General features: G+C 39.0%; 1 protein-coding gene across 5 annotated transcripts in view; it reads right to left on the bottom strand.

The window, feature by feature from the left end:
* LOC140241808 (cGMP-specific 3',5'-cyclic phosphodiesterase-like) overlaps window positions 1–15,122 on the bottom strand; it is a 169,022-nt gene that overhangs the window by 94,881 nt on the left and 59,019 nt on the right. For all 5 annotated transcript variants that reach the window (XR_011902107.1, XM_072321558.1, XM_072321559.1 and 2 more), the window contains exon 4: window positions 12,909–12,998. Coding sequence is in view for 4 of the 5 variants with exons in the window: in XM_072321558.1 (XP_072177659.1) it covers window positions 12,909–12,998 (90 nt within the window). In the remaining variant the exon portion in view is untranslated. The remainder of the gene's footprint in view (window positions 1–12,908; window positions 12,999–15,122) is intronic.

Here is a 15,122-nt window from a genome sequence, read left to right as displayed (position 1 = left end):
CTCAACTTTTATGCAACAGGGCCCCTGATAACAGAAACCATCATAATGCATATTTCTTCCTTTCTCTATGTCATCCCTGTTTCAGTCTAATTCCAGCTTTTCATCACCTCTTCATCTTTTTTTTTCTACTTTTTCAGCTCCTTCCTCTCTGTTTCCCTAATATTTCAACTAACTCCTTTTAGTGTATAAAGCAATAAGTATGAAACAGATACACATACATTTGTACGCACACACTCAAAATGGTGATCATTGTTATCAGCACCAAGGAATGTTTGATAAAGTAATTTCGGTGAAAGCATGCTGAGAAGCAGTCTCTCTGGAACCGAGTCATGCCATCTGCACTTCACACAGTTGAAAATCCCAATTATGCTGCATCTATATTCCATTTTGGACAGAATTTAAAGGCACACCATAGATGTTGGAAGAACAAACTACTGCACAGAGACTGTTACTGAATTATACACAATGCTGGGGAATGCATATTTGGAAGTCGCATGAGTTGAGCAATATTGGCTCTGTTAGAAAAAATCTCAGAACTTAAAGTGTCCTGTCTGTTACATGATATCTTAAAGAAGACTCTGGCTCTTATTTTTTTTTCACTTTTTATTTTGTTTTGTCTGTTTGTAATGATGGAAAAATTCATGATTGTTATCTAATAAACATGGCTCTGAGTGTATGGGTCATTTTTCTAACATTGTTCCAAAATGTCCCCTCTTCTTCAGTGTCTCGCCTTTGGTCTGGCTCAAGATGATTGTATATCCTACAGACGAATGTGAAGAGAATGATGAATGAGGGTGCATAGGGCTGCTCAAAGAAATGGCCTTGGTATGCATGCAGTATATGGCAAATGTCTCTTGTTGGCAATTGAAATGGAGGAAAATTCAACATACTGACTTTGCATGACTGATATGAGCAAAAAACAGACCCAACATTAAAGAAAAAAAAATACAGGCACAATACAAATAAAGGGAGAAATGTGCCCCATCCATCAAGTGGGGCCTAGTATTGAAGTGTAGAGCTTTCAATTATGTCTACTGACAGTATCACGTTTACAAGGGGGCACGCTTTGAACTTTTCAATATTTGAAAAGTTTCTGAGGTACTTGCTGACTTGCTTTGATAACCAACGTTTTATTGATCTGAAAGGATTAGATTTCAATCATTCCTCAGTTTGAAAGCTCATTTGATTACCCTTTCCCTCAGGATTTACAGATTAGTGTTTGTGAGTACACTTTTATGTTTATGTTTCTACAAGTCTTTTTTTTTCTGTTTCTGTTTTTGTTTTTGTTTTTTGGTGGGTTTTTTTTCCAAAATATAGACCAATGTACACTGTTTTAGATTCAGGGTAAAGAATTCCAGACACCTGGCCCATGATGTTTCAGTGATTTTGGGGGTAAAGATGATTCTGAGGTCTTCAAGACAATAATCAGATGACTGACATGTTGCGTGAGAGTGAATTGAAACAAGGAATACATCCAAGAATGAAATCTGACATCTACCAATCCCTCATAGTTGTACCAAAAAGCCAAGTATTTGATTTCATGGGTCCAGATCAATTCTGCTGCCCTTGCTCAATGATGACGTAACTAGTTAGACTCAGAAGATTGTGATTTCCTACATGAGTTTAGCTTTTGAAAGATTTCTTCTTTTTTTTTAATTCTTAAGTGAACTACATAGAGTTGTGATTCAACATCTCTCATGCTTCATTTTTGTACAGTACACAGAGATACATGTGGCATCATTATTATTATTATGATTTCATGACAATGATATTTCCAAAGCATTATGTATCATGGAACACACAGTCGATTCAACATGTTCCAAAGCCTGCATGGAGAAGGAAATGGTACAAAACTATCAATGGGTAATGTGCATAAGTGTAGGATAGGATTGCACACATGTACGTATGCCTGAGAAGTCCCTTTAAGCAAAATTTGAGCTGCGTTACGGTTCCAGGTTTAATCCCAGCTTCTAGTGAGGAAGTGCATGGGCAGGAATGCGTGCCGGAGCTGAATCAACATGGCCTGAATTTATTTCCCCAGTTGGGAGCCTGGCTTCAGGTAGATTGAAATGTCTGTCTGTCTGTGCTCATCACTCTGTATGATTAGAATTTGAACTACTGAGATAATTTCAACTCAAGAGCCCACCTCGCAAGCAGTCAATGGAGTTTATACTCTCTGTACAACAACACCTCTCTGTCTGATGCAAGCATGTTCTTTAGCTTTTAGTGTTTTCTACTTTGTTTTCATTCTCCAAGTATTTTCCAGTGCACTGCAAGAGATTGTAGATTGTAGCATTTCTTTGTCCGTGCTTCAGCAATTTCACTTTTTGAAAGCAAAAACCTGTTTCACATCTGGCTTTTGAGCTCTTGTGATAAAAATCTCACCATGAACTAAGCGCATTAATTGGTTTCAAGTGCATGAAACATAAAGGGGAGAGGTAGACCCTATGTCACCGTTCATTGTCCTAAGTGTGATCAACTTGGGGAAGCACCTGCTGCAGCCTCTCTGTGTGCATTTCTGACTAGTTTCTGCAACTCTGGTGAACAACTGCATATTGACTGAGTGTTTGCACCAGTGCACATCATTAACACACTCCTTGTATGTCTAAGATGTAAAGATACATCTGTCCTCATCTCTGTGGCAAAAATAGAATATGGAGCACCACTGAAAACCAAAAACTCAATGCTCCGTTTCATATGGGGATCTTCAACATTCCATTCATACATGGAATAAGATGATCTTAAGACAGAAAGTCTGTAAAGTTTTGACATTGCTTTCACTTGCTTCATCATGCCTGTTTTTCTATCACGACATGAAATGAGGAAAAAACACATGTATAATTTACGTAGTACATTCCGGAGTAATTAGAGCTGTTAATTGTTGCACACTTAATCCCTCTTTCCCTCCTCAAATGTGATAAGCATTTGATCCAGTCAAATATCACTTCATGGCAATTTCTGTCATAGCTGCAGTTTGTAATTTTCAAAATTCTAGAGGATCTCAGAATTAGAGCGTATATTCAGGGTCCTGCATCAAACTTTTTAACTGATTGTAACTTTTCTCAGTGTGTGGTTAGCCACTTAATTTCATTGTCATCCTTATCAAAATTTCAAATACACAAAATGAGCCCCAGCTTGGCAAAGAAACTTGCTCCCTTGCAGATTCTAAGAAGACATATTTTAATGACTCACATTTACTTAACCTTTCATAAAAGAAAAGTGAACCATGACTTTCTATTCTATTCTATTCTATTCTCAAAAACAAAATCAAAACAGGTGAGTTCAAGTGAATCGATCACATTTCAGAATGCACCAAATGCTTTTTTTTCCATTTTGAAGAAGCATTATGAAATGAGTAAAAAGAAAACAAAAAGTCAAGCCATCAATCCATCCTCCCCCCCCCCCCCCATCAGTTGAAGATGTTCTGACACCACAACATTGTAATATCATCCTCGTCTAGTCTCATCTTCCATAGCTTCGTCCCATTAAGCCCTTTGCCTCTGGGCTCTGATGCCGACCATCTGAGATCTGGAGAAGAGATATCATGATGCAGTCACCAGAACTGGGAGCAGCGAAGGGTTTCAATCCATTAGGAAAACATCAGCATCCGTTCAGCAGTGTACCACAGAGGCTTGTAACTTATCACCGCCGTCTGAGCCTATCAATAGCCGTTCAGCAAACGACTCAGTGAAAAAATCAAAGGTCTGAACACATCTGCAAGGACCTTGCAAATAGGGAGTACAAGCATTACCCTCGTAACTTTATCTTTTCTAGATGCTCAGTCTAACCCTAGAGAGAAATACTGGGGTTTCCCATGCAGGATATCTGCAAGATCTACAGACAGTATGACAGAATTGATATCATACATTTTTTGCAATCAAACCAACTTCTATTCATACACTCATTCTATTTACAACAGACTTTTTTTCATTTGTGATATAGAGAAGATAATCTTAAAGACACCAGTATGAATTAGAGGGGTTGCTTTAAAGTCCCTTTACAAATCAAACGAGAGTGATAAATAAAGTTGTTTGACATATGGAATGCAAACCATTACATATACCACACACATATATATGACTCTACTGATGTATAGCATTTAACAGAGAATGGGAGGGATGAATGTTGGCAAGCTTGTTCTGTCAATCAACAGGCATATGGTTGATTCTAACAATTTGCTACACCTGTGGAGTAAACAGATCAAATATGGGAGAGGGGAATCAGTGCATCGCCTGAAAACCGGAGTGACATACACAGTTTTGGAAGACATGGTAACCTGATGTAAGGAAATCAAGCTACAACAACATCTTCCATGCACCTCGCATGTGGCATTTGAGACCCCAGAGTGAACGTATGCAATTAAGCAAATAGCTGCAACCAGTACAGCGCTAAAAGCAGTATGAAGAACATGTCAACGTTACTTGAGGAAAAAGAATAATCATTTTTTGTTAAATTCATTGCATTTTTATTTTTTATTTTTTTTTAGAGAGAGAGAGAGGGAGGGTAGGGGTGGAAATTTGATGTCAGAGAATGCCTGTAAAGCAGAGGTAGTGTCAAAGTCAAAGTCAGGAAATGCATGTTATAGCAAAATCAGTCCGTCTTCAATGGGTCAAGAGTGCTTCAAGAGCACTCCACAGCCCCTCTGAGCTGTGTATGAACAGACAGTTGGGATCTGGAGCGCTCTAGAACTTATGCCCGTATTGAGCCTAGCGCCCTAAATTCTGTATAAATTATCACCAACATTTTGAGTGTTCCGGAAGTGGAAAACAGCACAAACTGGGCATAAAATTTGTATGTTTGAAGTTCCCACGCACTCAGTGGTGACGACAGTTATGCCACTCTCAACCACTTTGCGTGTGGTCTCAGCGAGCAGTGATTCTCTGAAAGAAATTGTTCAAGACTTATACCACGGATCACTGTCTACGCTCTTGTCAATCCCATATTTTCATAAGAGTCTGCAGCCCAATGCACCTATTCAGCAACAGTGGACAAACAGAGTGTGTTATGGACGGCTCATGCATGTTAGCTGACAAATGTTTGAAAGCTTGAAAGCATTTACAAAATGTACAAAGACACACATTAAAGCACTGAAACACACACTGTCAATTCCTTGGCTTCACATTGTGCCTCCCCATTTCTACTTTGAGAACTGAGCTTCAACCTGAATTCACACACTGTCTCTTTTGAAATCACATATTGTTTTTCTTTTCTCCTTCGAATTTCAGTTCAATTCACAAGGTGGCACACTGACAAACACAAACATGCCACAACACTGCAAATAAAAATGGGTACTCTGGGTGGACAAAAGGGCTTTGTTTTTTTTCTACCTCTCAACTCTTCTATTTCCAGTGCAGTCAAAACCATTTTTTTTTTCACTTTCTAACAATAATTTTTCTTTAATACAAACTCATTGACAATGCACCTTTTTCACTTGTGTTGCTTTGTCAGGATGGTGATACGTTGTTCCACTCGGCTAGAGACCTAAATCTTCAGAGATTTTCTCTGCATTCCCAAGTCATCTCAGATGAATGGCCTGGATTGTGCCTAAGTCCTCCACATAAATTCTATTTGGCTTGAGTATCCAAGCTCTCTGTACTATAGGATGGAGAATACCTCATGACACAGTTTTCCCCATATTCTATCAAAGTCTTGACTGGATTTCTTCTTCTTTTTTTTTTTTTTTTTTTTAGCACTTCTGTCTTAACCATGAAAATGTAATATTAATCATTCAGCCACCAAGTTTCTGCTGCTTTGCCGTTTGTTGTGTGTGCGTGTGTATATGTGTGTGTGTGTGTGTGTGTGTGTGGGTTTTTTTCCCCTCTGGTTTCTTTCTCCTCATGGTTAGTGCAGAAAAGACAGGATATATGTTTTGAGGTATAAACCTGGTTGGCGTGAGAAAGGGTTTCTGCGGATATGTTTGGCAAAACTCAGAAAAATCCCCTTGGAATGGACGGCAATCATTGTCTTTACACACCATTTGAGGTGGAAGCAATGTATCGCACCTTGCCTGGGGGAGGCCACCGTCTCCTGGGTAAGCGAGCTGATTTCTTTTTCCACCCTAAACAAACTCTCTTTACAAGCTAAAAACACATTCCCGTGGCCAAGGGATGAAGCGCGTGGGTCATGCAAAGAGTCAATAACAAATTACTTGAGGAAGAGGGGAGCGCTGTGGGAAGCAGAGACACAGTTTGCAGGGCACTCGGCCGGTCGTGTCTGCTCATCAATTTAGCTCATGTAGCTTTCTTTTTTTCTCTCTCTCTTAAAAAAGTGTCAGCAAAAGCGTCATAAATCTACTCTGAATTCAATATTTCATAACGTTCATGATATCTCCCTTGCGCAGTTTATTTCGCCGAGCCGGTGTATTTTGTTCGGTCTTAAAGGTCATGACATTTCACGCGGCAGGAGTCAGCAAAACGAGTGGAGAACAGAAGAAAGGAACACCACATCACACTCGGGAAATGGGGACGTTCTTCATGACTGAACACTGGAATGCACTGTCATTCCAGAGCTGTCCAACAAAATTGCAGCAGTGAGTCGCCTAGAAGAGCTCTTACAATACACACAGACATGCTAACAGAAATGCTTGACCAGATTTGACATGAAATATCAAGACAAGAAACATCACCGCTGTGTCAACAAATTATTTTGTCAGACATATCTAGCCTTGGTCTGTCACTGAATCAGATGAAAGCTGTGATATACATGAATAAAAGACAAAAAGTCAATGCATACGTCTTTACATGACTTGATTTTTCATTTGTGCATATATTTTGTATTTACTTTTCTAACTTGTACTTCTTACAAGTTGCAATATGATAGAATTTGTCAAATGTATATTTTGTATTATGTATTATTTCTTTATGGAATGAAAATGAAGTATAACCGAACTAAATTGAATTGAATCGATATAAAGGTAATGGTAAGTTATTGCCATGTCAGATTAGTTTATCACAACAGTCCTTCATATACCATCAGAGCATGAATCTTGTTCAGAACCTGAAGTGCTTAGAAGTTGTGCTTTAAACACTTAACAGGCAATTGCATTAGTATAATAGTAATGATATGATTATGCTTATGCTACCTCAAACATCAAACTTAGCAGTTCAAAAAAAGAGTCATTCATTACACAAGTATTTACCAGACACAATTCAATTTCCCCCTTATCAAAAGTGAGACCAGAAAAAACAAAATCACCTTGATTTACTGTATTTCAAAGACAACTTTGTGTGGGTGGGGGTATAATAATGACTTTGCTCCATATATCAAGTAACCACAGGAAAGCATATGCAAAGAGTTGTAGCAGATATGAAGTAAACAATGCAAAAAGAAATTTTGGAAAGTCATGCTGCTTGTATCTAAGTTATGAAGTTGCATTGAAGGGGGAGGAGGGGGAGATCAGAGTCACACTCGCATTGTATCCTTCCCTGCACGGCACATGTGTGCTTTGGCAGAGAGGGTCATGGAGAAATTCCACTGTCTCTCATCCCATGGCACAACACACATCATACATCATATACTGGACAAGGACAGGGCCAAGGATGAAAGAACCCCCATGGTGAGCAGCAAGGGGTAATGCCATGCGCAGCATGATCATTCTCAGAATTGCATATGCCTCAGTGGATATTATTTGCAATATATGAATATTATATTATATGAGTATTATATGTCTGCAAGTTAGTCCAAGAGCATTAGGTCAAAATAGGCTTAAACCTGGACATTTTTGGTAACAAGCTGATTTTTTTCAGGATAGGTCCAGAAATATGTCTAGAATAACATACTAAAAGTCCTCATAAATCCTCCTTGAGCATTTTCCGCAATCCAAGATGGCGTCCAAAATGGCCGCCATTTCCTGAAATTCTTAAATAACTTTTCAACCACAGAACACAAATTCAAAATTTCAATGTCGAAATATATATAAAGTAAAATAAATATATACATGAAGTAGTATTCAGGGAAAGGGGCAATGGGAGGGTGTGGAAGAGGGATTACCCCAGCCCCAACATGAGGGAGATTTTGCATTTTCAGACTTGATATCAAGACATCTGATGCCCTATTGGTGAAATATTAGATTTTTGTTTCCATCAAAAAAAAGGGGAAAAAATATAATATTCATTGAAGTGTGCGGTCATAGGGTTGCCCGCTCCCATACGAGGGAAATTTTTGTATTTTCAGATCTGTTGCACCCATTTGGTGAAATATCCGATATTTGTTTTCTATTTAAAAATGTTAGGAAAAATATATATTACAGAAAGTGTCAGGGAGGGGGAAGTGTGGGAGGAGAATACTCCTTCCCATACGATAAATACTTTTTGGCATTTTCCAATTTGAAATTCAGAGATTTAGGGCACTCTTTTGTCATATAAATAAGAAAATATATATTTATGGAAATATGAGGGGGAGTTGTATGAGGTGAAGCACCCTCACACAAAAGGGAGATTTTTTTTTTTTTTCCAGACCTAAAAATTTCGGGGTTTACGCTGCGCATTGTTGATGAAATAGTAGATTTTGTTTCTATTAAAAGTGTAAGTAGAATAAAGACTAGAACATTCAAGGCAATGAGCGAGTGGAGGATGGGGGGGGGGGGGGGGAAGGACCCCTTTGGACTAGAGGGAGTTCATGCATTTTTATGATCATCATTAAATAGTGCACCCTTTGTGTCATATTGAGAAAATTGTCCATCCTCAAAGAGTAGATAATTCATAGCCTCAGTATCCCCAACCCCTCCAACACGAGGGAGCTTTTACACTTGAATTGAAATGAAAATAATTATATCATTTGCACAAAGTTGGTGTGATAATTAATTATAGAAATTGTTAATCAAAGGGGCATTTGATTTAAATCGGGGAAGGGTTAAGAATTGCAAATCACCCTCTAATATAAGGAAACTAACTTTTGCATTTTATAAGTGAAGGATCTGGTGCACACTTTTTAATGACATACTCAGAAATTTGTCAATCTCAAAAGTGTACAAAGTCTATGGAAACAGGCTGAGCAATGGATGTTTTGCATTTTTATGATTGCAATTCAATGACAAAGTGTATATACTTGAGGTTGAATATTTGGAAAATAATGATTGTGGGGGGGGGGGGATGCATCCCATCCAACCTGTAGGCCGACCCATGTTATGCACATTTAAGGGAAATATTCCAATGGACCTTCTGAGTTGTTGAATCTCTAACGGTATATTGAATATCTTTGTCTCTTAAAACAGGCTAAAAACAGCAATGTTTTGATAAAACAAAATGGCGGCCATTTTGGGCAACATTTGGTTTTCGGGAAGAACTTGTGTGTGGTTTTATTAATACTTATGTGCTTCATGATCTCTGAATAAGTAATTCATTGGGTTCCTTATGTCTCACAGTATATATTTAGACATTTCAATGCATATCACGGTTACACAGTTGCAGGGTTATGAGAAAAAAGGAAATGTATGGCGGCCATTTGGACACCCTTTCTTCTTTCTGAAAGTGCTTAAGTGCTTTATGCGTGTTTCAAAATCTCTGAATAAGTATTACATTTGGTTCCTTGTCACTCAATTCATATATTTTGACATTCCAAGTGTGTACAGGGGAAATCTATTTTGCAAAATCATGAGAAAAAAATCAGGAAACGGCGGCCATTTTGAATGCCATCTTGGATTACGGTACTTGCATGCTTCAACAACTCTTAGTATGTACTTTATTGAGTTCTTAATGCTTAAAAACATATATTTAAACATTTAAATTTTGTATTTGGGTTACCTGCTTGAAAAGTTATAAGCATTTCCAGAAATGGCGGCCATTTTGGACGCCATCTTGGATTACGGCACTTGCGTGCGTCAATATCTCTTGAAATGTACTTTATTGAGTTCTTCGCACTTCAAAACATGTAAAGACACACAAATTTTGTATTTGGGTTCTGTGGTCGGAAAGTTATAAAATTTCAGGAAATGGTAGCCATTTTGGATGCCATCTTGGATTGCGAAAAACGCTCAAGGAGGATTTATGGGGACTTTTAGTATGTTATTCTAAACATTTTTCTGGACCTAATCCTGAAAAAATCAGCTTGTTACCAAAAATGTCCAGGTTAAAACTAATACTCTTGGACTAAGTATGAAGTTGCTCATATTATTGAGGTACTGAAAGTTTTGTTGGCACTTACAAAAGGACCAAATAGCAGATTTCAAGGTGCAGTATCATTTCACCATGCAAAACAGTCATCCTGAATACTTTTGTTCATAGTATGTTAAAAGAAGAATGCATGTGTAATGATATCTAGATACACAAACAAGAACACAGTTGCAAAGGCCTTCAAATGTGCACCTGTCCAAGAGAGATGTGAATGTACAGTGACTTCGCTGCTGCTCTATTCTAGTGCTACACATAAATGCTACAGCAATTGTACAGAGGTGGGTGTTGATTAGCTATTCTACACTTACTCTGCTGTAGTTAATTTTATTTTCACAGACAACCTCTTCCATGTTTTTTTCTACTCCCAGAGTGCAGCGCTACTTTCAGCAAAGCATTGTGCATATAATTACCACGCGCTTTGTACATTTCAGAATTTTTATGCGTAGTCACATTTGTAAGATGACTACAGGATGTACGTAAATGTGTGTAAACAAATAATATCACAGTGGAGTTATCATGGTTGTTGTAACTTATTCAACACTTTGGCCACAATTCACACAGGTAGTTCAAATTTAGCACAAGGATTATGCAAATTTCATCTACATACATACATGTGAAAGGTCCATGCCTATTACATGCTTGTTCATCTATAGATTGATACCCTGTTTAAAGTCCCCTGACTAGGAGGACCTCCAGAGGACATGCCAGACAAAAACAATTTTTTTGTTTGTTTGTTTGTTTGTTTTTGTTTTTTGTTTTCATGGGGGGGGGCTTTTTTTTCTTTTTTTTTACTAACTCAGCAGAGGGTGAGACAGACCCCTGTTTAGAGTTCCCTGGTTATCTAGTACAAGGTTGGTATATGTTTCTATAGAAACCAGTGGGCATGCATTTCTCCGAGAGAGGTGGGCAGTTTCTTGTGTGTATGATGAGCACTCTGCCACAAACAGCGCAGGTTGACAGAAGTGTGTGCCGTGTTCACATCGAGACCGCATAAGAATCCCCTCGTCTGCGGTCAACACAGCACAACCTCTCGATGTAGGAATAGACTCGTACTAGGCTGTCTAGCACAAAATTCACACCAAATTCATGCCAGTTTCACTCCAGACTCATGCTTTGTGCCATGACCGTTTAGGGCCCCTGTTGTCTGAGGTAAACATGGCACAACCTCTACAGGCTGTGTGTGTTTTGGGGGACTCTAAATGGGGTATCAATCTTAACAATGAATTTGACTCAAACCACCTTGGTACACTGGGTCCTTGTGTTATAAAATAATGTCAATATAAAATTTGTGTGATAACACTGACAGTAAGACTTCTAAAATCCTTTCAATCAGAGTAAATGTCGCAAACTGAAGGAATACCATCTTTAGTATAACTACAGGCACAAGCCAGTAGCATAAAAATGACACACAGTACTGTAAAAACTGTTATTTTTGTGAATATTGCAAATCACTGTTGGGAAGTGACTTTAACAACACACAAAAATGTTAGTCACATAAGGTGCACATAGTGCACATACGGATAGTCTCAGTGTTAAAGCCACTGTATACCACCACTGAGAGCAGTGATCAAAAATAGTTTTTTTTAAACTTGAGTTATCACATTTAACGCATATTACGTATACTTCAGTTGTATTACAAAACATCCTACCAAATACAATTTTTGTAATACAGCCACATGAGGAGATATCACTAATTTTCTCAATAATCCACAACTGTAGGGGATATATTCTAGAAATGATTTTAATGAAACTATTGTTCACAATTTGTATATTCAAAAATAGTTAACATTGATTATACTGATTATCATTTTTACATTGGTTTTTTCTATCCCTTACTCACATTCTAGAAATATTTTGAAGCACTAAAGCTGGGTTTCTTTTTTTTTTTCATCTGCACATGGTAAATAGTGCCATTAAATTGTGAAAAACAACATCTTGTGAATACGTCGGTGAACGCCGCATTCGTGAAAATAACTGTACACGAAAATATCAACTTTTACAGTACATTCGTTCATACTGGTATCTAGCGTGTGAATCCATACTTTAGTTAGCTTAATGCACGATTTCTGTACATATGTTAAGGAAAAAAAAAAAAAAGACCACATACGGAGTACATTTTGAAGAAAGTGGCGACAAGGTATGTAGCACACCACACTGTGTTGATAATTCCATCACAGATAGAATCTCAGATAGAAGTCTCCCACCCTGCCTGCCTGATACCACCCCATTCTGGCCATCTCTCTACCCCAAAGCTGCAAATGCTAATATGGGCAAGTAAGTTTGGTGAATCATTCTGCAAAATCACACCGCAGTACATTTGGTGACTTAAATGCAGATGTAATGGTCTGCTCCCCCCCCCCCCCCTTTGTCCGTCGGGTTTAGGCATTTTGTGTTCCCATCGATTTTACATTTATTTAGCACATGACTTCTTCGACATCAAATTTGTGGAAATGGCCCAGAGTGAAGGAGGCACAAAGGAGTGAAAGAAGGTAAAGGGAGAACTGGGCAAACAAAAAGGGAGGGGAATAGAGGAATCACCAGATGGAAGTGGGGACAGAAAAGAGTGTGAAGATGCATGGCAAAATGTTTCTAGTTTCCGGTGACTTAATTGAATCGGGCAGTCCCTGAATTCCTGTTTCCACTTCCTTCCTTTTTTTTTTTTCTCTCATTCACTTTTCCAAACACTCCTCCAGTTTCCACTTTAGATGAGTGTGAAGACAATCCTTACATCCCCCCTTCTACCTCCTCACTTCCCCTCCCCACCCTTATCCCACCTACATGGCTCCCATTCTTTCTCACCTGATTTCTCTTGTACTCGTTGACAGACATCTCAAAGAGCTGAGCATTCATTATTCCGATCCCACAAAAGGTCAGGTAGTTGCGAAACACCTGCAGAATACATGGTGGCAAAGACCAGAGCGGAAAGAGAGCGGGAGAGAGCAAAGAGTCAAAACATGTCGGAGAATTCCATCGCAAGTCAAAACAAGCAGCAAAATCATACATCAAATTAACACTTCTTTCAATTAACAAAACTAACAACAGGTGACCAGATGAGGCTGATTGTTACATTTAGCGGCTCTAAAGAAACTGCTCTACTGACAAACTTCATCTACTTTCAAAGATTGGGCTCCATATTTTTCTCTTTTTCTCATATGAATAAACACATATCCATGTAAAGGATTATCATAGATTCGCTACTAGATCCAGTGGGCAGTGGGCATTTTCCTTTTGAAGCAAAAATTTAAATGCCAAGTAAATGTACATACTATGGTTGTATATCAGGGAAGATCTATGAACAATACAATACTCTATGAAACCAGCTTGAAACACACTACACATAGCCAAATATGTGGCAAACAGTTACTAATTAATTACAAGTGCATAAATGAAGTAATGGGGGATAGAAAGACAGTGCAGATTAAATTACCCTCGCTGGATTATCAGACTGCATTCATGCTAGTTGGGGATACAACACTGCATTCATACACTGCTCTATGCAAAATTGAGTTATACCACAATATTGCCACTTCAGTCATGTAAACATGATGAAGCAAGTTGGTCTCAGAAGTTACTTTAGAACGACCACTGGTATACACTAATGGCCCGTCATTAGTTACTCCTGCTTGTTAGGCATCATAATTGCCTGACCACCCTGAGGATCTGCATTGCAATTGGATGAAAAATCCCTGAATTCCTGCAGTGCAAAACGGTTGCTGCTCTGTTTGATGGAACACGAAAGTGGGAATGGCGTCAGTGCTGCCGTCTCTCCTGAGCTTCTTCGATAATGGAGCAAAGCCACAAATTGTGCTGAATAATACATTACGTTGATGAATAGTTGCCATAATTCTACAAAGCCACTCCGTGTGACAAGCCTCTAGTCCATTATTCTGCTCTGCTGATGACTGTGTCAATCAACTTTTCAAGATGATTCTGTGAATGTGTTTGTAATTACTACAGTATGGTATGCATTTTCCAGTTCTCTTTCAAGTCCGGTTAAAAGAAAAGGGTTTATTTCTTATATTCTCTATCCCTCTCTATCCCTACCCTCTTTCTCTTTGTCTAGATCTTAATGTCTCTCATATTCTCTATCTCCCTCTCTTGTTCTCTTTTCCTCTCTCTCTCTTTCTCTATCAAACATGCACGCCCACCACTCTCCTCCATCTCTTCACGAGTTCAGGGGTGGTGGCTATGTTTACACTGCATACATTTCCCCCTCTCCTAACAACAAGTCCATCATTTCTCTACAAAACAGTGGCATTAGTGGAGGACACGCCTTGCATTCTCAACAGCTCTACATATGCGTGCAAGGCCCGATCCACTTCCTGATGGGCATCTAACGAAGAGGCTTGCAAACACACCACGAACTGCATGCAAAAAGGGAAGACTGCGAGTCGCCCCTACATCTTTCCAAACACAAAAGTTGAACCTACTTTCACATAGCTCTGAATGTTCCTTGAAGTATAAGACCATTGACATATTCCCATTTGCTAACAAGTTTGCTCCACCAGGATAAGTACCACTGACTATCATACTTTATACAACACATGTATGGAATCTTGCCATCTGATTGGATGAATGCGGGTCACATGACATTCAGAGGAATCAGCTATCCAACGCTCACTCTCAATGGCAGTGCAATAGTCGACTATTGAACGGTACAAGCGAGCCGGCAGTGCAATAGACCCTAGGACACACTGAACTTGTGTATTGTACGCTAGCTAGCTGGCATTAATTGATGGTATACGCGCACCCGTAGGGTTTGCACCCGTAGGGTTTGCGCTGCGCCAGCACGCAACCGGTTCACCACCACCGTACCAGTTCCACCGTTAACACGCACGGCCATGCCACTACGTTATCATGGCTACAAACCTACTGTACCTCTTCTCACCCGAGCTTTGTTCTCGTCTCTGATGAGGATCTCCGCTCATTGCTAATCATGAGTGAAGTGCAGCAGCAAATACTAAGAAAGTGGTCAAATACAGTATGCTTTAAATAGTGGTAAGCAAACTCTCT

This window comes from Diadema setosum, chromosome 18, assembly GCF_964275005.1.
Source record: "Diadema setosum chromosome 18, eeDiaSeto1, whole genome shotgun sequence".
In the NCBI taxonomy this organism is placed as follows: domain Eukaryota; kingdom Metazoa; phylum Echinodermata; class Echinoidea; order Diadematoida; family Diadematidae; genus Diadema; species Diadema setosum.
Note: the sequence above shows the minus strand (reverse complement) of the source record. Positions and strands in the feature narration are given on the sequence as shown.